Source organism: Populus trichocarpa, chromosome 1 (assembly GCF_000002775.5).
Source record: "Populus trichocarpa isolate Nisqually-1 chromosome 1, P.trichocarpa_v4.1, whole genome shotgun sequence".
NCBI classification, from domain to species: domain Eukaryota; kingdom Viridiplantae; phylum Streptophyta; class Magnoliopsida; order Malpighiales; family Salicaceae; genus Populus; species Populus trichocarpa.
The window spans coordinates 3,712,836-3,734,943 of NC_037285.2; the positions used below are offsets into that span (position 1 = coordinate 3,712,836).

A 22,108-nucleotide genomic window follows, 5' to 3' on the forward strand; every position below is an offset into this window, starting at 1 on the left:
GAAAAAACTCAACTGCCACTGAACCGTCATGATTTGAGCAATACGCCGCCCCAGCAGCTTCGCCTTCACCAGACACTTCAGAAGAGATAGCGGTTGGGAAATTCTAGTTGTTGTACGACGCTACACGTGCCGCCCAAAAGGCACAAGCAGCATCCACTCGCTAGTGCGTGCAATGCACGCATCAATAGCTTCTTTTTTTTTATTTTCATTCTTATTTATGAAAAATATTAATTTGATCCTAATCCAAATAGAGTATAAAAAACATGAGAAAAATACTAAAATACCCTTTGACTTATCCTTTAATTTTCTTGACTTTAAGGACAATGAAGTAATTGTACTTTTTGTAAACAAAAAAGGAAATTACACAAAACCCCTCTTAGTCTTTCATTTCATTTTAGTTTTCCTTTTGAGGGTATCTATGCAATTTGACAATGAAAAAAATATGTAAACTATTGGCCTGTATGGAATTGTGGTAGCTGTTGCGGTTCAAAGTGTTTTTCGCTTAGAAATGCATCAAGATCATATTTTTTTTATTTTTAAAAAAATTATTTTTGATATCAGCGCATCAAAACGATCCAAAAACACTAAAAAAATATTAATTTTAAGCAAAAAAAATTCATTTTTTTGGAAATGCAGGTTGGACCACGTTTCCAAACAGGCCCTAAATTGTCCCCAATCAATTTACAAATGACCTTTGGATCCCCTAGAAAATATCATTTTACCCCGCTAATAAGGCAAAAACTTTGTGCAAAGGACATAATAGTAATTACACTGTGTAAATCCACAGTAAATTACCTCATAGTCTACATCGAAACACCGATCCTTTTTAAAGTTTTTCTTTTAATATGTTTATGTTGTGCTAAAGATTAATTTTTTTTAACATAAAAAAATAGTTGGGTGTTACTAAAATCTTTTCTTGTATAAAAAAAAAAAACTTAAATTATATGAGAGTTAATTCAATATGACATGATTGATTTAATAGGTTCAAAGATAATTTGAAAGACTTGTAAAACATGGTTTGATTACAAAAAATAATAATTAAAACAACATTTTTTAAAAAATATTAAGAAGAATATATTGGATCAATTCGGGTTAACCTGCCAAATCAGCGACTTGAGTCATGAGACCATCATAAACACATATAAAAAAACATTAGAATAAATAATGAAGCCAAATTCTCAATCAACTCAATGTCAAATAATGAAATAAAAAATAACAAATGGAAAAAAAAACCTAAATGAACCCAGATTAACTTACCAAACTTATAATCTAAGTCATTAAATTGTGATAACTTTATATGAAAAAAATTAAAATAAATTATAAAGTCTAATTTCTAAGGACTCAATATTGAATTATGACATTGAAAATAAATCTATTAAAAAAACCCGAGTCAACTCGAGTTAACATGTTAAATCCATGGTACATAAAAACCAAATCAAAATAAAAAAAAAATCCAATAACTTCAATATTAAAAGATGAAAAACCTAAATTAAAAAAAAAAACTCTGTTTTAGTGATAAGTTAATAATATCACAATGGTAAATTCAATTTTATTCTGATTTCGGGCAAGCAATCCATCGATGATGGTTTACTAGCATGTGAAATTCAATTGATACACACACATATTTGTTTTAGATAAAGGGTGAGAAGATTTGAATTCAAGCACATACAAATAATTATTTTTATTGAGTTGACATTGAATTTTAAGGAGTAGCCTGGTGCCTCATCGTTACAGACAAATATCACCTCTATTTATTTATTTATTTATTTTTTTAGTTTAATGTGGGTATTCGGGTCAGCTTGCGCGCACCTCGACTAATTTCACGGGCCCTGAAGTTAACGACCATGTAAGTCTCCAGTGGCCATCATATGAGCAACCACAGGCCTTGAACCTGAGACCATAGAGGAAACAAATCTCTTGGTCCTAAACTCTTACCACTGGACCACTACTTAGATGGTTCTGTTTATTTATTTATTATTATTATTATTATTACTAGACTAATGTCTCATCGGGGTACGCAATTGGTGATCAAAGCTATACTATAAATTTTAATTGAATACGAACATAATGGAAATAATAGATCTGATTTGACTTGGATAGTTATGTGTCCAAATTTGATATCTAATTAATCAGAATTTTAAGTAACGACTATTTAAGAAGAACACAATGTGTTCAAATTTATAAATTATTTTGTTATTATGATCATAATATTGATGCTTCCAGTTATACAGGAAACGTGGGTTCAGGTGGTGTATGAGAATACCACTTGATTGTAAAAGGATACTCATCATATATTTATTTACATATATTTTATTTAATAGTAATAAATAAAATTAATTGTATATTGTTTGCTTATTGCAATCCACGTATAACCGTCACACAGTTACAAGTACTCTAAACCACTAAGTTATGATTAGTTAGTATCCTATCACATAAGAGACATAAATTTGATTAAAGAAATAAAAATATAATATATATATATATATATATATATATATATATATATATATATATATATATATAAACAAGTTACTTTTACGCTCCCACTATCTTTATAGTGTTAAGCTCATCACAATTTTTGCAAATTGCATCAAAGCCAACTTTATGTGAATGAATGGTTTGTACATTTATTTTTATAATTGTTAGTACACATGGCACAACGTCTCTTGACATTAAATTAACTTAATAAATCCAAAAACTACATAAATCAGTAAAATAACATGATTTAGAGTTTTTTAAAAAAACTTCAATGTAATTTTTTTTTAATATTAAAACTTCGACTTATTAGATCAATCAACACTTTTCTGCTTAACCTATTAAATTCATAATTTAAATAATAAACTCTACTAAAATTAAAATTTTTTTTTTAAAAGAACTACAGTAGGATAATAAATAGAAACTTATAAAACCAGGTGCAAATTAAATATCAAATTATTTATTTAAAATTATGATTTCTTCACATAAAAAAACCAAACAATTTATGAAGACATTCAAAATCAATAAAAATTTTAAAGATGAAATTAAGGAATTGATTGAGAAAAAAAAAAGAATAAAAAAAATCACCTTCACCATTCATTTTTACAGTGAAGGAGATGAGTTAAAACTCCAACTCTTAAATGTATTAGGTAATCTTATCATATGAAAATTAATTAAAAAAAAATTATCATTAAAAAAAAGTAATGAGTTAAAAAGAATAGACAACTAGATAGAAGATTTATTTTTCAATTATACAGAAAAGAAGCAAATGTCGTATCTAAGAAATGTCATCCAAGGCAGAGGGTATCAAGAAAAGAACCTCACAATCATTAATATTTACCTGCCTATATATCGGTTCAATCTTCACCAGGAACAGACGCGTAAAGAAAACGTTCCATCACAAAGCTTTCAACTCAATGCCCTATGTATCAAAGCATCAGCATGCTGAGGAACCTCGCAAAACAAGTATACTTGCACTAAATCATTCTGAGTAATTTGTGTTCAGATCATAACAGATGCAACACTCAAACAGCTAGTCGAAATCAGGGAAACCTCAGATTCCCCTTGTTACATATACAAATAATTAAAATAAGAGAAGAAAAACAAATCAAATTTACTGTATCCTTTTATATCATTTTTTTTTACTGGAAGACCATGTCAGAGAATGGAAAGGCCAGCAAGTTGACATCGGGGGATTTGAAGCACCAAATGGCAACGCTTATTTCCATATCTTCACACATTTGTCATGACTTGCAGAAGCAACCATCCCTGTAGCTTGTGATTGAGCCAAAGCTGATATCACACACTCATGAGCTGCAACTGTCATACACTTGTTCTCCGCCATGTTCCAGAGCTCCAATGACTGAATTAGAACAATGGTTACAACCCAAGGAAAAGAAAATAGAAACCAACATTAGTAATTAATGAAATTGTTAAAAGTACAAATAAGTATAAAATATCAACAATTGTAACGCCGAAAGTTCTCTGTAAATAGATATTACGATCCCATGAAGTTAAGAAGATACTTTGTTTCCTAAAACACAAGCACACAACATTCCTATGAATTACAAAAGGTGGGTTAAAATTGAAACAAAATCCTTATATCGTTGGATTGTTTCCTAAAAATGCAACAAGGTTGATCTGTTTCAAATAAAATGGAACTTGAAGTGCTCACTTCCAAAGCAGGGTCAATTACAGGCAACAGCACATTTCTGCTGTTTATAAAAACACAATTAAAACTTCAATACTAGTATCAAAAGAAAATTTACCTGGTATCCTCCAATAACCAAGAGAGTGGCATAGCTTGGATGGAAAACACAAGAATGGAACTTGTTCCCACTCGAACTAAGTTCATGAATGCAATCTCCCGTGGCCAATGACCACACTCTAACAGACTCTTGACTGACAGAAGCCAAGTACTCCCCGTTTACATCCCAACAAACAGAATGCACCTCTGTGGAGTGCCCCTAGAGTAAAAAGGATTCATTTATTATCACATAACAAATGTGAAAGGGGTTTTATTAGTTTTCTCAGCTTCTAAGTTCAAGACCAATACCTGTAATGAGTGTGTCTGTCTGTCAGACTCAATATCAAAGATGGATACGACATTATCTGAAGCTGCAGCCAGCAGTTGTCCGATTCTTGGCTGAAATCTAACTTGTGTAGTCCCTCCCTACTCCATCAAATGTCCAAAATTTAGAATAGAAAAGGAATTCAAATCATCAGAACTTCAAGAACAAAAAAAAAAAATATACATGTAAAGGATCTTCATGGCTAACCTTGGATATCCGGGTGCAAGGATACTGATTGATGTTCCAAAAGCGAATCTCATTGTTACCATCACAGGAACAGAAAAGATCATTCTTCTTAGGGTGGAAGTCAAGGGACACCACATGTGAGGTATGCCCTGTGAATGTCTGCAAGGAATACCTTGGCTGCAAGGATAACCACATTTAGTGCTTACTAGTTTGTATGCCCGCGTTACGTTGCACGGGGACCATAATTTTTTAAACGTAAAAAAAAATATCCAAGTCTCGGGAAATTTTTTGGCATTGTTTTTAAACCTGAAAATACAGTTGTTTTGAAAAGGACTGATGATTTACCTATGCGACATAATAGCAAGCCCCCAGAAGAAAAATAAATAAATAAAAGAATTCAAGTATAGAAAAATTGTTATACCATGGCCAAAGAAAAAAGCATCAGTAAACTTATGGAACTGACAAATAGTTTGAGGCAAAAAAAAATTGAAGACTTCAATAGATTTTTACCCAATTGATAACTTAAATCATACAAAAGAATGGATGATTTTTGTGAGAAAGCATTAGAGATAGAAAACTCACTTCTGCAGCATCCCAGAGGCGTACACTTGTATCAAATGACGATGTTGCCAGCTGAGTTGAATTTGGCCTGAAACGAACATCAGTAATAATGTGGGTATGCTCTTCCTGAGTGCACTCAGTTTGCAGAGTTTCCATGTTCCAAAGAACAACCTACTAACGTGAAAACAAGTAAATCCACATCAATTCTTATCAACAAGATGTCAATTTTCATGGTTCATAGTTGCTTTTGCTGATTAAAAAATCAAAAACTTAAAACGATATCTAAAGGAATGATTTTATTATGGCTTGGTCCTATGTTTATTAGTCCACCTATGTTTTTCTGCTTCGATTGTTGTAAGTATAGTATGCATGAAACTTTACAATTTCATTTAATGAGAATACTGAAAAACAAAAAACAAAAAGGTAGTTTAGAAATTATGGGAGCCTGTCATTTAGTATTTCATTAAGTTGCAGTGATGTGATACGAGTAATAGAAAAAATGCATAAATGTCCACATGTAGCATTCATCTTTTAGTTATCCAGTTTGAGCATTCTGTTCTTGCTTGTAGAAAAGGAAAGCAAATGAAAATAAAAAACACCAAGCTGACTATACAGATCTCTTTCAATTTTAAAAAGTAACACATGCAAAGTATTTAAAGACCAGATGCTTCGATATTTTCAGACATGTCAATTATCACATTTTCAAGTTAGAATGTGGTAACTAGACTGTAAAAACTTCTTTCCACAATATGACATTGTACAAAAGTATAGCAATGATCTTAAATCGATTAAGAAAAGGAGAGAGTTATTGTCTTCATTTTTTCAGAGATCATCTCCCTTCTACAATTGTCCGCCTTCTTCACTGTATTCTCAAAATGCTTCCACTTTCTTCAACAAACATGACCTATAAACCAAGGTTTATAATGAATGAAGCTTTGGCTATTGACTTGTATGGCTGAAGCTATAGAAGCTGGAGTGCAAGTTCCAATACTCCCCACCATCAAATTATAATAATGGTGAACCATGGTTCATAACACACACAAATAAAAAGAAACAAAGAGGGGTGCATGCTAGGAACCATGAGTACCACATGCTAATAAGAAAGCCCATCTGCTCTCCAGGTTCTGAAAGACCGGCACCATATACATAAAAGATATTTAACTGAGCCTAGTAAAAAGTAGAAAAATGGCCATGAGTATGTACACAAAAATTAACTCAAAATGTGGTTATCAAGCCGCTATTGGATTAACAAAAACAAATGCAAATACTCTTATCAGGGGAAAAAACAATATATAAGAATAACTATTAATAATTAAGAGTGCTGGCAAAAGGATTAAGGTTTATTCTAAAGAGGTTGCCCTCAATTTCATCCACCAGGATATCCAAAAAAAAATTAGCACAAAAGGGGGCAATACCAGAATACATAAGAGAAGGTCACAAGCTTCCTTGGCATCTCAAGGTGAGTACACCTTCTCACCCAAATAAATATCAAGAGATTGTGATTTTACACGTAAAGTAGCTCATCTTTGAATGAACCAGGCCAACGTATTGCAACGTTAAGGAGTTAGTTGATGCAATTAAACTACCCAAATTGGTTATCATCAATGGTTAAACTTGACAAGGCTAATTGTGTTGAGTTCCTATTCAGCAAGTAATGAGGTCTTAGGTAACTTGCAGTAAGCTACATTAATCAGGTCTAGGAATGACACGCTCTTCATGTGCAGGTCCAACAGAACCATACAGTGATGACATCCAATGATGACAAAAACAAGAAGATTAGAAGAACAACAAACTATCCTAGCACATGCAGCAGCAAGAACAATGAAATACAGCAATTGCAGGTCCCTGATAAGAATCAACCCAATGGATAAGCCTAAGCAAGGTGTAACTGTTACTCTATATGATTGCAATAATTAACCTACTATCCATCAATTAATGAATAGAAAGATGAAGCAGATGAGCCAAACGAGATGATGCCATATATGTAAAAATGATCACTTTAAGTATAGGATACTGTAGAAATTGCTGCATTTTAATATATATCCTCATACAATATTTATTTAGTTAATAGTTTCCCAACACAATATCTCATCAATTTCATGCTCTAATTCATCGAACCTTAGAGTGCAAGCAATGATTTCTAAACCGACTTGAATCATCTATTTAGTGAGGTACAGGAAAATAGTGTATTTGGCTAGCAATCAAAACATGATTAATATGGGCATTATAAGCTCGTTACAATTCTCCACATTAGTGTAGGTATGCACTAACTAATCTGAAAGTCAGCATCCAAAGATATGCAAGCAAAATGAAAGTAAAAAGTTCAATCATCCAAAATTGCCTTAACATGGCAATCAGAAAATGAAATTAATCCTTTCAGGCTACAATACAATGCATTATACCTTCTTGTCATGCCCAGCACTGGCCAACAATTTCCCATCTGTAGAGAAGTGACAGCAAACAACTTTCCCATTACTTTTGCGTATCGAACTAACTTCACTGAAGTTGAAACCTGAGATGTCAAGAAATAGGCATTGCTATGGTCAATTTGAAAAAATTAATAGTGCAAGGAATTGAAAATATTGCTTACCCTTTGAAGCTTCAGCAGCATGTTCAGAGGAATTCCTTTTTAAAGTACCAAACAAATCCCTTCCATCTCCATCATCATGGGATAAAAAAGATTCCACATTATCATCTAAGGAGCCAACATCTGCAAAATGCTCAATGTCTTCCTGCAAAGAGATAGAAAGTCAAAACACAGGAAATAGATAGGACCAACTTTGGGCAATACCGTGAAGAATATTCCACTAAAAGCACAACAGTATAACTTAAATTGACTAAGGAATACATTAAAATACCAACACAGGCTCAGAAATAAATAAAAGATTTATAGGAGTGCTTGGACAAGCAATTTCATTGGGCAAAAATATAAACTAATTGCATTTGTAACAATACAAGAAAGTCTGATAACCCCACACTAGACCATTTTTCCATTAGCAGTATGGGTTGTTGTGGCTTCCAAACAGCAGATTCCTAATGTTACATTCACATCTCTAAGTTATTCAAGTCACAGCTTGTAAGTTTGTTAAGAGTGATACAAGAAAGTCTGATAACCCTACACTTGACCCTTTTTCCATTAGCAGTATGGGGTTGTTGTGGCTTCCAAACAGCAGATTCCTGATGCTACATTCACATCTCTAGGTTATTCACGTCACAGCATGTAAGTTTGTTAAGAGTGCATACCAGTGGGTTTGTGGATGATGCAAGAGCTCCAGTTGCATCACCACTGTACATCAAACCTTTTGGCATGCTATTGACATGCTGTAAATTGCCAGCTGTGGCAATCCCATCACCAGGAGTATGAGTTGATGGAGTTGATGGTTGTGAATTAGAAGGGCCTACTGTATTTCCAGTACCGGTACTATTAGCAGGTCCAGAAGATGAAGGGCCTTTCCTCTTTCGGTTATTCTATTACACCATAAACAAGCATTAGTCAGTGCTTTAACAATAAAATTATATGGGATATTTAGGAAAGGAAATTCATCTTGCCACTAGTTAATATTGAGCTCATGGGTAAATGCAGTAGAGTGGATAATAAAGCATGAGGTCTCAAGGAACTTAAAATTTTGTTCCATGTTAAACCAGGTGTATATTATTAAGTGCATTTAAGAAAACACAACCTGCTGTGGGTGCAAAGGATCTTGTTGAGAGGATGATTGTTGCATCTGTGGCAAATTCATCTGTTCAAGACACACAACCACATAAAGCGTTAAGAACTCATAACCCAATGAGAACAGTTCAAAACATCAAAATTTGGATTAATTCAAGGTAGAAAATCCTACCTTAGATGAAGTTGAATGCATTGGAGAACCGATAGAACCATCGTTCACATTTGGTTGGCCATCTTTGCTGTTCAAAGCCCCTCTTGGCAATCCCCTAAACTTCCGTGAATCCATATCTCCATACATTGGTGAAGCAGCAAGATTGCCTTGTGCCTGGACCTGTGCCAATAACTGCTGTTGTTGTTGCTGTGGCAAAAGCTGAAACTGACTAGGACCATGTAAAAGAGGCCTTTGAACTTGTGCACCCAAACTTGGACGAATTTGTTCAAGTCCCTGTATATTCAATAATAGCCTACATTGTGAACAACCAGCTAGATTTTTAATCAAATCTCCAGAACAAATGAGCTCCGGTATAGAACTTACCGTTAAGGGCCATCCCCTCAAGGGAAGACCATTGACTCCAGGGTTCAATCCTGAACATAAATTAAAAATAATTAAAATAAAAGAGATTCTAAACATAAAACTTGATGGGGATTAGTACAGTAGAATTCTTCTTGGATTTTCCAGAATAAGTTGGAGGGAAGAGTTTTATCCAAGGTGAATAGACACTCATCTATTTTCTTGAATTCAAAATACCATTACCTCTATGTACTGCTTGCATTTTGTTAGTTATTCAAAATCTAAATCAACCATGAGATATCTATTTTGATATATATGGCATGATAAGAAGTCTGTTTACAATAACATTTTGAAATTATGGATTTTAAAATCTTGGATATACCAGAAGTTGTCAACTGGATATGCAAGAAATGTTTGATGATTGTTGTTGTGCAAGATCTAGACTTCAATAAAGCTGCACAATGATGATGGGCCAACGTATTTGTCCCAAGTGGTTGGAAATAAGTAGGTAGAAAAACAGTCCCACATATTAGACTGTACAAAATAAAGGGACATCAACATGGACCTTTATTCAAAATAATAATTCAGAAGCGCATGTAGCCAGTACCTAGCTAACAGAGGAATCCTTAATGAATGCACTTAAATAAGAAAAAGAATAGTTGACACTGCTATGATCATAGACAGGAGACACTCGACCTTCTTAATCTTTATAACACCCTTCTTGGGTTTGAGACTGGTGGAGAAAGATTCTTTTGGTGCAATCAAGTACATTAATATCTCAATCAATAGGTCAAATCAAGTGGGAGAAAGTTATGACTGCATGAATAAACAGAGAAGAAAGTACAAGCACTCTGAAGGACTTCGCAGTTTTACCTTCTCATATTGGCATACTATATGTTACAGTTAGATCACCACATCAAGAGTTGAAGCACAAGGTAACAGATTTTTTAATTTGTTAAATGACCAAGGAGTTTCATAGGTAACAGTCATGAAAGTAATTTATGGGCAGTGGAAGTTTTCATTCCTTCTGTTTGTTAAGATTTATGCAAGACAAAATTAGTTCTAAGACTTTATTCTTAAAAACCAGATGCCTAGTTTTTACAAACAGGAATAATGCGAAAATCAATTTGTAAATGCATGTGTTTATATGCTCTCATCTCAAGTACCATTTCTGCAATAAAGGATCCAATATATTTACCTGCATTTCCAATTCCAGGTTTTGACTGCATGATTCCCTGCCCATAAATGGTTGAAGGGTCCATAGGCAAAGATCTCTGGGCAGCACCCAGGCTCACTTCAGGTTTGACATCCTGTTGAATGAATCAAGCACTCAATGAAATTGTGAAAGCAAAAAATCAGAACTCAGAGTTGCAGCAAATATAGTTCTTTTTGTTAAAGTAGTGACAGCGGTCTGTTGAGTTCGTGCCTGGATTTGCTGCAGTGCTGCAGTAACATTCCCAGGATTTCCTTGGACCAATTGGCTGTGTCGGCACAAAAGAATCAGCATGCAAATATTGGGTATAAAAACTGTCTAATAACATCTACAAAGAAATTTACCCTGGGTGGTTTGTAGTTGATTTGAGGAGGGCCATCCTAGCATCAAGATGCGGTTGGGATGTTTCAGACTCCATTTGGTTGGAATGCTTCATACGTTCCTCATACATTTTTGCAGCCAGTGCACTGGCATTTGATTGCCCGAGCATTCCTTCAGAACCAATAGAATTTACCGGACCCCCAACGATTGGATTATTAGGACCCCCTCGTTGCAACTGAGCTTGACGCATTAGTTGCAGCTGTTGATGTTCCTTTGTCTTGCTTTGCTGTGCCTACACATCAATGCAACAGTCCAGGTAAAGAACTTCAACAGAAGATGCATAATAGGCAGGCAGGCAGGCAATCAAACCCACCTCTAAATACGCTGCAGCAGTCTCGGAATGTTTCTCATTTGTCCTTGCTATAAAAATATCCCAGAAGACAGACCACCATTCAAAAAGAAACCCCCCAGGAGCATCAATCGCTGCACATTCAAACTAGTAATTATATCTTAAACATTTCAACTCCTTTTGCACCATATTTAGGCAGCTGATTCAAAGCCAAGCCAAAAAAACCCGACTACTGTCACTTCCATTAACTTCTAAAACACCAGCATAATTATGGCAAAAACCTATGCTATAACAAGCTACCTTTCCCCCACGCTTCTTGAAAAGTAAAGTAAAAGTAAGATTCTGGGCCTTACCTACTGGATCGGGGTGAACTTTCCCCTCAGTCATGAATGATTTTGCAGTAGCATGCAATTTCTTCTTCACCAAATAATCATATATGTACACATCAAGCCTATTAAAAATCAGCCAGTTTAAAAAAATTCCATTATCAAAAACCTAATTATTAACAAAAATAAAAGACCAAGCAATAAATTACCAAAAATAAAAATTGAAGAAACAAGAGATCACATACATTTTATCTGCTTCCCAATTACTCTGTGCCATGATTTCAGCTCAAAAATCACCAAACAAAACTGCTAAGAACCTAAACTAAAACAAACAAAAACTCTGCCAGTAGTAGCACATAAAATTGACCGATCAAATTCAAATCACAATCCACAGAATTTCGAGATTTATAGAAAATTCATGATTCTAAGAAAATTAAAACTAAATACATAACAACTTACCTTAATTTCGAAAAATTATACGGATCAAAAAAGGATTTATTACTGATCACGGACTCTGTGTAATAGCGATCTCCATTGATCAAGCATTGTCACTGAATACAACAATTATCACGCAAAAAAAATTCAAAAAATTCAACACAAAAATTCAAATTAAAACCAGAATATTGTTGAAATAATTAATTTAGCGATTACCTTTGATTTTACAACTTATGCGATGAATAAAAAAATAGAAAAGGTAGAAGCTTGGGGCTCTGTTATTTTAAAGGTGCGAGAAGGAAGTTTTAACGGAGTGAGAGAGCGGACTGGTGAGAGTCTACTCGAGAGGAGAGTCTGAGCAGGATCCGAAGCTGGGGTGTGGAAGGTTTGAGTCTGGGGTGGGATTATTGGTTCGGTGTACGTGCAGGTTTGAAACTAGAGATGGCCGGATAAATCGGTGACGTGGACGAAAGTAAAAAAGGCGCGTGGAGTTTTGCCACGTTGGATACACCCATGAGGTCTGGATTAATGGATCATGTTAACGAAAATTTGTTCCACGTATTTGGTCCAATTTATGTTTTAAAAGTAATTTTTTAAAAAATAATTGTTTTTAATTTTAAAAAATATTATTTTAATTTATTTTCAAACCAGAAATATTTTCAAAAACAACTACATTTTAAAAAATAATTGTTGCTACAATTTCAAACAGGTTTTTAAGTATCTTGAATTGCGTTAACGTCTGATTTTATTATTTAATGTGTTTTAAAAATATATTTTATATAAAGATAATATTAAATTAATTTTTTAATTTTTTTTATAGTTTAGATATGCTAATAAAATAATATATATATATATATATATATATATTCAAATAAAAAGATATTTTTATAAAAGCAACATGTATCGTAATAACACATAGAATACTGATAAATTTTTAATATAGTTTATTATCAGCTAATAATTATTTTTCTTTATTTTTATAGTCTAAACCTTAGGATTAGTTCATAGAAAAAATAATTAATTTTTTTAATACACCGAATCTCACATCTTTAAAATAAAGAATACGTAAATTGATTAGAATATATAGTCTTCTTGTCAAACCAAAAAAAAAGAGTATTAATATTCCCTTTCTTAATAAGAGATTTGAAGTTTTAGCTTTTTTATAACCAAAAAGAAACTAATAATTTATTTATTAATATTCTTCAATTTTATCTATTATTGTTATAGTAAAATGGAAAATAAGTTTCAATATTGATTTTAATTCTATAATGCTATGTGTGGATTGATGGAGAGGTATAGACACCAATAGTGGCCTGTCAAATTAATGACATTCAGGAACTTTTGTTAGAAGAATATTGAAATGGATGAAAGTCCTTAATTGAGAATTTTGAATTTTTTTAATGGTAAAATTGATATAAAAAATAGTTTAGATTCAAAGCTATGACTATCTATATAATTAAAAGAGTATTTTTTTTTTTTCCAGGTTTGCCCGGTTGAAAAATAACGTAATTACTCTTCAGATTCGGTAACTACAAGAATTTTACCATTTTTTTAGCCGATAGTTATCGTCTTTCCTTCGGAGAATAGACTGCACATAAACACATTAATAACCAAATTATTTACACGGACACACATTGATGATCCATGGGATGATTGATACGCGATATATTGCAGATGGAGTCAAAAAAATATTTAGAAGTTACTAGTATTTTTTTATAGTAAATTCTTTTTAACTCAGAGATTGATTTAATATAATCTAGTTGAATTTACAGATTTAAAAGCAATCCATATAACTCGTAAAAACATAATTTGATTAAAAAAGTTCAAGAAGATAATTTTTTTAATATCAAAATAACAAATATTAGATTGACTTGGGTCAACCCGGGTTAATATGTTTAATCCACAACCCAGGTTATGAGACTTTAATAACCTCATAGATAGCAAATCAAAATGAATTATAAAGCTTAATTTTCAATCAAACCAATATTAAAAGATGAAATTAAAAAAAAAACAATGAATTAAAAAAGGACTTAAAAAAAACCAGAATTAACCAGTCAAACTCGTAATTCAGGTTATAAGACTGAGATAACCTCATGGAAAGCAAATCAATTAAAAAATAATTCAATTAAAAAAAGATAAGATTGAGATAACCTCATGGAAAGTAAATCGATTAAAAAATAATTCAATTAAAAAAACATAAAAAACAACCCGAGTCAATCCACTAAACTCATGACCAGTCATTAAACCATGATAAACTCATAAAAGAAAATAAAAAAATGACATGATTTAACTCGGTTTAACTTACCAAATTCACGACTCTGGTCATGAGACTAAGTTAACCCTATAAATAGTAAATTAAAATAAATTATAAAACTTAATTTCCAATCGTCCATATCGGATCCAATTGTTGAATGATAAAATTTATAAAAAAATTAATTAAAAAATAACAAGAAAAATGAGTCAAGTTAACCTGGATTAACCCGTTAAACACTATTCTTGGATCATGAGGTTGAAATAACATAATAAAAAGTAAATTAAAGCAAATCATGAAACTTAATTCCCAATCAAACACAATATTAAATGATAAAATTGAGGGAAAAAAAGTCAATTAAAAAAAACTGAGTCAATTGGGTTAACCCGTCAAACTTGTGACTCAGGTCATGAGACGGAGAAAACCCAATAAAAACATTATCCAATGTTGAAGGACCCATGACCCGGGTCATGACACCGAGATAATGTCTTAGAAAAAAAAAAGACTCAATTTAACCATGGTTAAAATGCCAAAATCGATGACCTTGATCATGAAACCACGATATCCACATAAATAGCTAATTAAAACATATTATGAAATTTAAATTTTCACCGATCCAGTGTTGAACAATGAAATTGAAAAAAAAATCAATTAAAAATAAAACACAAAAAACACCTTGAGTCCACTTTAGTTAACCCTTTAAGCACTATTCTTGAGTCATAAGGATAAAATAACATAATAGAAAGTAAACAAAATAAATTATTAAATTTAATTCTCAATCAACCCAATATTAAAGGATGAAATTGAAAAAAATAAAGTCAAACAATAAAAAAAATCTTAATCAACCAGGTTAACCTGTTAAATCCGTGATTTGTGTCACGAGAGTGATAATTCAAATAAAAAAACAAATCTAATATTAAATAATAAAATTAAAAAAAATATTAATTTTAAAAAAAATACAATACTATTCTAATAGTGCCTTGCGAGAAGGGGCACAAAAAAAAACCCTTCTCTTTTAGTTTATAGTTAAAGTTAATAAATTGAATCAATGAATATTTGTGTCTCCATCCGGTTCAACATTATGATTCTCTTTTTTTTTTTTAGTTCACAAGATCAAAAGGGTCACATGCAGTAGAAAAGCCTTTTATTCTTGTTTAGAAGTGCGGTTCAATAAAGATTGATCAAAATTTATTTAATTTTTGTTTAAATTTAATTTTTTAATGTTTTTAGATTATTTTGATATGTTAATTTAAAAATAAAATAAAATTATTTTAATATATTTTTAAATAAAAATTCGCTGTTTTTCATAACATGAAGGCGCTTTTTAAGAGAAAGAGCATAGGGCAGGTTGGCCAAATACAAATAAAATATAGTCTTGAAATCAAACAAATGAATCTAGTGCTTTGAACAGGAAACTAACAAGAATACAATTGTCATCAATGCCTTTCCAGCCTTACCGATTACACTTTGCAACATCGATTGGTCACAGGTTGGCTAGCTCTTCACCTTTCAATATATCTGTCGGGAAGCTAGAAAATAGATTATTGAAATCAATATCTGGAGTTTTGCTCGTAAAACACTGAGCAATCAAATTAAGCCATTGCTTCTTCACTAGCTTCCTCAGCACCTCTGAACTTTTGCTTCCTTTATTTTGGGTAGAACTTTTTCCTTTATATTAGCTTGGTACTAGCAATGTCGATTCACTGTCATTGTTGCTATTTGTTCACTGCAACAATTACTGCTTAAGTTTCTCTTGACAAGTTGATTCGAGAAAATAGAATTTAAAATTTAATTCGGATTAGTTTCTTAATTGTTAATTCAATCCAAATTCTATTAAATTAATATAATGATATCATTTTGAGTCAAACAATTAATCTAAATTACTCAAATAACGTAACAATACAGATCTTTTTCTGACTGCTAAAAAAAAGATCTTTTTTCTAAGTCATTAATTCCCTGGTCAAGTGTTGCAGCTACGTTGAAAGCTGCAGCTCAGGTATAACTAATTCAAAATAACCATCCTCGTGTTCGAGTCATGGCGCGGTATTGAGTGACTTGTGGAGGTATGTTTAAAAACGCCGTGGAAAAATAAATGTCAGTAACTTTGTACTCAGTCAATGCATTTAATAATTTGCCTCGATCGAGTTACATGGCAAGAACAGGATATCTTTTCCAGCTCCTAAATTCTCAATTCCCAAATCATCTAATGCTATCCTCTCTAATCATATTATGCAAATTAATCCCTTGAAATCAGTCCGGTTAATTAGCTGGCATATCCTACTAATATCTTTGAAATAAGTCAAAATCACACCAGAATTGATTGAGTATACACCGTGAGAAAATCTTATGGTCCCGAAATCAATAAATATAATTAGTGTTATTTTATTAGTTATTTTTTGAATTAATTTTTTTTTTAAAAAACATAAAATAAGAGGAAAAAAACAAAATTCATTAGCATTAAAAAATGATAAGAACATCCCAACTACAATTGTTTTTCATTTATTGCGTACTTCAACACAGGAAAATTAGTAGGTTACGCACCCACCTTCTGGTAAAAAAAAAAGAAGGCCCTGTGCTCACAGTTAGTTACAACAACACGGAGAAATTAAGCTTATACGATATATACTACCACAAATGAGATCGTATAAGAATTAGATATGCCTGCCACCCGGCCCGAGAGTTGAATCCAAATATATAAGATTACGTTATAAGAATTAAGACGATTAAAGTCAATTACCAATGAACAGAACTTTAAGTGTGTGTTGGCACACATGTATATATTGCGAGAGAAAAGAACAGACACGATGTAACACCAGATTTTAGATAGAAATTGGCATGCATGGATAAGCATTTTCTTGCTCGTAATTTAATTAAATGCCGCATGCATGGTGTTATTTAAACCTTATCTTTTACACTAAAATCATTATGAGAGTGCCACAGACTACACTTTTACGTGGTTATAGCTAACCTATTCAATATTCTGGCATTTGCATGAGCAAGCTAGCTATATAACTACTGCAACTTGATTATGAAATCGATATTGACAGTCATAGGACTGATACAGATCTTCTCCATCGAACTGGCTACGGCCAGCTCTATATATTGATCATATAATTATATAATTCCAAGCGGGTTAAAATCTGGGCCGCCTAGCTCGTGAGAAAGAGAGAGACAGTACTCGTGGCTGGGAACATATATAGTTTGGTATGGTCATTAATTGCATCATTGAATGAGATTCATTGGTTTTGATCCTTTTCATAAATTTCATATAAAAAATAATTAGCTAGCCAGCTCAAGCACTAGCATCCAAGTTGACTCCTCTTTGGGGGGGGGGGGGGGGGGGGGAACTGATAGCATGCAGTAAGCTCTATGAAGTAACTCATCAAGTCAAAAACCCTAAGCTAATCTTTTTCAAGCAACAGAATACAATCATAATTCGTTTAATACCGAGTTACTGAGCTTGTTGGAGAGGACAGTTGGACCAATAAATTCCTTGTCCAATAGCTGATGGGTCTCATTTACTCTTGTAAACGCGTTACATTTAAGAGTATGCTCAGTACAAATAATGCACACTATCTCTCTTCTTTCTGCTTATGAGTATATATACATGTGTATATTACACTCTCTTGTTGCACTACACACAGTTAGCTTTGCTAGCTAGCTTAAGGGTTTTTTTCTTCTTCTCTGCTGGTTTTGTATGTTTATGCTGGCAAAATGGGCCTTGTAACTGGTCACCGTGTTGTGGGGGCTCTCTTGTGTGCTTTTCTTCTGAATGCTTTAGTTGTGGCTGATCATGTTACTACTGGTGACAAAGACGATAAGCACTTTTTGGGTCATCCCCATTTGTTGAAGAAGGGGTTTATACACGGCCGTAGGTTTGGTGGCGGCGGCGGCATAGGAGGTGGTGCAGGTGGAGGACTTGGTGGTGGTATCGGAGGTGGTGTGGGTGGTGGCTTTGGTGGAGGTGCAGGGGGTGGCGGCGGCCTTGGAGGTGGTGCTGGAGATGGACTTGGAGGTGGACTCGGTGGTGGTGCGGGTGGTGGATTTGGTGGAGGCGTAGGGGGTGGCGGCGGCCTTGGAGGTGGTGCAGGAGGTGGATTCGGTGGTGGTGATGGTGGAGGCCTTGGAGGTGGTGGTGGGCTAGGAGGTGGACATGGTGGCGGTCTAGGTGGTGGCATTGGTCATGGTGGTGGTTTAGGTGGTGGTATTGGACATGGTGGCGGTCTAGGAGGTGGCGGTGGACTAGGAGGAGGTGCTGGAGGTGGTCTAGGCGGTGGACATGGTGGAGGTCTTGGTGGGGGCGGTGGAGCTGGTGGCGGTCTAGGAGGTGGCGGTGGACTAGGAGGAGGTGCTGGAGGTGGTCTAGGTGGTGGACATGGTGGTGGTTTAGGTGGTGGTATTGGACATGGTGGCGGTCTAGGAGGTGGCGGTGGACTAGGAGGAGGTGCTGGAGGTGGTCTAGGTGGTGGACATGGTGGAGGTCTTGGTGGGGGCGGTGGAGCTGGTGGCGGTCTAGGAGGTGGCGGTGGACTAGGAGGAGGTGCTGGAGGTGGTCTAGGCGGTGGAGCTGGTGGAGGGCTAGGTGGTGGAGCTGGTGGAGGAGCTGGTGGTGGTGGTGGGCTTGGAGGTGGAGCTGGTGGAGGGCTAGGTGGTGGAGGTGGAGCTGGTGGAGGGCTTGGTGGTGGTGGTGGGCTTGGAGGTGGAGGTGGAGCTGGTGGAGGGCTTGGTGGTGGTGGTGGGCTTGGAGGTGGAGGTGGAGCTGGTGGAGGGCTTGGTGGTAGTGGTGGGCTTGGAGGCGGTGCAGGTGGCGGTGGAGGATTTGGGGGAGGTGGTGGTGTTGGTGGAGGTGTTGGAGGAGGGTTTGGAGCTGGTGGTGGTGTTGGTGGTGGACTAGGTGGCGCCGGTGGAGGTGGTGGGTTTGGAGGAGGTGGTGGTGGTGGTCACTAAAAATTAATCAAGTCCTTAACGTTATTTGCAGCAGAAAAGGAAGGAAGAACAAAAAAGAAACGTTCTTGTTTATCACCACGAGCCACTACGAAACCTAATGCAGTAGATGTTTCACTTTCTAGTTTATGTTACTTAAAAGGGTGTTTACAGTTCATTCTTTCTCAGCATTCTGGACTGGAAATGGTTGATCATACTGTTCTAGTACGTCCGTCGTAACTCGTGATATAGTTTTCTCTTCATGCATATCATGGTGGAATCTTTGTAAACCATAACCATGCATGTATTTTGTATCATCTGAAAATCAATGCAGAAATAATCAAATTAAGTTGTACCCAACCAATCTGTATGATATCCACATGCGACCTGTCCGCGGAAAAAATGAGTCACCAATGAGGTGACCCTTGCATTTATTCTATGTTTGGTTGATAAAAGACGTCCTGTCTCCCATATGTGTTTTCAGACATTGATGTTCCAAACCTAACTTGCAAGCCGCACTGAAGGCCATCGTACGTACAGCAACACGACATGCATGCCTTAATTGACAGAACGAATTAGGTATCCTTTAATTCGATGGACAGGAGAAGGAGGTGCAATGAATGTGCTCTTTAATTTGAAAGGAAGTGGCCTTACTTCATTTCTTTGCATATAGGCATGCATGGATCGATGACTAGGAAGAGATAAGTTCGTGTGTGTGTGTGTGTATATATATATATATATATCCATGATGATCATGATCGATTTATCACCCAGAAATACTCTCGAATGGTACTGACCAGCTTTATTTATGTCACCTTTTTCTTTCCTTCTTCCGATAAACCAAAAAAAAAAAAAAACTACGAATTTTACATCCATTTTAATTTATTAATATATTTTACGTACAGAGACTATAGATATTGTTTACATACATTACAAATCAATTGTAAAAATGATGGCATTACTTAATAGCTATAGCGGCTAATTCTGGTTCTTGATAGCTTTTTGGCTGAGCTGGTGTTTCTGTTATCGTGTCTGACTGTCTGTCTCCTTGCTTTTACCCCAAAACACCATATAGTGTCCACTGTCCACACACGACCAGTGCTGCTCCTAACATGCTGTGTCTCGCAGAACAGGGGGGGAAACGTCAAAGCTTGAAGCCATGGACAGGTACAAGATGCATATATTTTTCATGAAAAATTAAATTACTCTTAATTTTTTTTTTCATTTTCTTATGTGGGAAATGAACAGAGGATTAGAACTCAAGGTCTTAATTACTTCTACAATTTGTAAGGGCTATATGAATGGGTTAACGATTTGTAGGCCCTGTTGGAAATTAATTAAAATATATAATAAACATATGTAGTAGTTAACAATACCTTCCTAGTCGCCACTTTTCTCCTAGCAGTACAGACCCTAGAATGGCTGCCATCACAAGTGCGAGAGGGTTCAAAATAGACACGAACAAAGGCCCTCTCCTTCGCGTAACTTTCATGTTAAGCAAGAAAGATGTTGAATAAAAAACACCCTGCATGAATAAAATCCAAACGGGGCAACCTAATATCAGTATTGAACTAGACGATTCTTTCCTCTTATGTTAGCAGAGAAAAACAATTTCCTTTTTCAAAACCTCTTTGTTTTTTTTCTCCCGATCTTTCCTTTAATTTTGGTCATGATGAATAAATGCTTGATAATTAAATATATACTTGTTGCCTATAAATATTAATAAGAAATACAGTTGATTTTAAGGCTGTTAAAACATTTCCACAGCTTGAAAAATGAGTTATTGAAACAGTTACTAGCTAAGAGTCTAGCATTCCATCCCAACCTCCACTTGCTTTGGTCCGTACGATGGAGGCACAAGGCAAAGATGACGGCCTGGATTGCCGCCATTGTAGATATAATAGCCACACCGGAGTATTGACATTGATGCCTTTTGGACACCGCGGCCTGCCATAAAGAGAGAGAGAGAATTAAATAAAAACGATTGAGGATTAGAGTAGCTAGCATGGGAAAAGCTAACGATTTAGGTTTGATAACTATTTCAAAAAGAAATGATGGATGGAATAAAAATAAAAATAGAAGAAACAAGATGGAAAATAACACAAAAATAGAATTGTATTTGATAAAAGTACATAAAATCTTTTTGAAATTAAATTTTTTTATAAGAATATTTTCAAAATAAAAAATAATAATAACTATTGTTTATGAAGACATGTTCCTTTTCACCTCATGTTTTAGAAGTATAAAAATTCATTCCAAAATTATCTAAGAAATATATATTTTTATGTCTATATTTCTATCTTTTTAACTAAACATATTTTTTCTTTTAATGTATATGTTTTTTTTTTGTCGAAACCATATTATAATAAACATTATCTAAAATTATTTATTAAACTTTATTTATTATTAATTTATGCTAAAAAAATAAAATTTTTAAAAAGAAATTAATAATATTTATTAAAAACATTAGATAAATGCTATTTTATACAATGATATTTTTAAATTCTTATAACTCCTAACAAGTATTTCAAGGATATTCGTCAGAATAATCAAGCAACCCTAGCAAAAATAGTATTTAATAATTGACCATTGTAGTTCTAAGAAATTGTATTTTTTCTATTATTAATGGGGCAAATATTTTGTGTGTTTGGTAATATGATGTATAATATTTTTTCAAAGTATTTTTCAATTATAAAAATAATATTTTTTTAGATTTTTTTATTTTTTATATCAGCACATCAAAATCATTAAAAATCATTAATTTAATATTTTTTTAAGTAAAAAAATAATTTAAAAAACAAAAACTAGCTACCAT

At 34.1% G+C, this 22,108-nt stretch overlaps 2 protein-coding genes across 28 annotated transcripts; one reads left to right on the plus strand and one right to left on the minus strand.

The window, feature by feature from the left end:
* Positions 1 to 3,430: 3,430 nt before the first annotated feature.
* On the minus strand, positions 3,431 to 12,530 carry LOC7460510 (transcriptional corepressor LEUNIG_HOMOLOG). Of its 4 annotated transcripts, none has more exons than XM_024583675.2 (19): positions 12,336 to 12,530; positions 12,144 to 12,235; positions 11,930 to 12,001; positions 11,712 to 11,809; positions 11,383 to 11,492; positions 11,033 to 11,301; positions 10,902 to 10,956; positions 10,674 to 10,785; positions 9,500 to 9,549; positions 9,137 to 9,409; positions 8,975 to 9,034; positions 8,538 to 8,762; positions 7,885 to 8,026; positions 7,697 to 7,806; positions 5,316 to 5,465; positions 4,755 to 4,910; positions 4,532 to 4,648; positions 4,245 to 4,442; positions 3,431 to 3,838 (listed from the first exon to the last, which is right to left on the minus strand). In XM_024583675.2, the coding sequence occupies exons 3-19, from the start codon at positions 11,959 to 11,961 to the stop codon at positions 3,695 to 3,697; spliced, it is 2,301 nt and encodes a 766-aa protein (XP_024439443.1). In that variant the 5' UTR covers positions 11,962 to 12,001; positions 12,144 to 12,235; positions 12,336 to 12,530; the 3' UTR covers positions 3,431 to 3,694. The 4 variants fall into 4 exon arrangements, with proteins under 4 accessions (XP_024439443.1, XP_002299273.1, XP_006368908.1 ...); XM_002299237.4 differs by having other exon boundaries at positions 10,881 to 10,956; XM_006368846.3 differs by having other exon boundaries at positions 10,881 to 10,956; positions 11,930 to 12,006.
* Positions 12,531 to 17,928: 5,398 nt separating this feature from the next.
* On the plus strand, positions 17,929 to 19,653 carry LOC112325069 (glycine-rich cell wall structural protein-like). 24 transcript variants are annotated; one of them, XM_052451960.1, is made up of 4 exons: positions 17,932 to 18,703; positions 18,872 to 18,895; positions 18,938 to 19,021; positions 19,076 to 19,653. In XM_052451960.1, exons 1-4 carry the CDS (start codon positions 18,085 to 18,087, stop codon positions 19,315 to 19,317), a joined length of 969 nt encoding a protein of 322 aa, XP_052307920.1. In that variant the 5' UTR covers positions 17,932 to 18,084; the 3' UTR covers positions 19,318 to 19,653. The 24 variants fall into 24 exon arrangements, with proteins under 24 accessions (XP_052307870.1, XP_052307871.1, XP_052307873.1 ...); XM_052451944.1 differs by having other exon boundaries at positions 17,930 to 19,021; positions 19,076 to 19,117; positions 19,166 to 19,653; XM_052451951.1 differs by having other exon boundaries at positions 17,930 to 18,955; positions 19,028 to 19,117; positions 19,166 to 19,653.
* The last annotated feature ends 2,455 nt before the right edge of the window (positions 19,654 to 22,108 follow it).

Coding starts and splice junctions, on each gene's coding strand:
- LOC7460510 (XM_002299237.4), bottom strand. CDS start 11,961: ATGGCACAGAGTAATTGGGAAGCAGATAAAAT. Junction 8,027..8,537: donor CATCATCCACAAACCCACTG/GTATGCACTCTT, acceptor ATCTCTTTGCAG/GAAGACATTGAGCATTTTGC. Junction 7,807..7,884: donor TGCTGCTGAAGCTTCAAAGG/GTAAGCAATATT, acceptor TTGACATCTCAG/GTTTCAACTTCAGTGAAGTT.
- LOC112325069 (XM_052451909.1), top strand. CDS start 18,085: ATGGGCCTTGTAACTGGTCACCGTGTTGTGGGGGCTCTCTTGTGTGCT.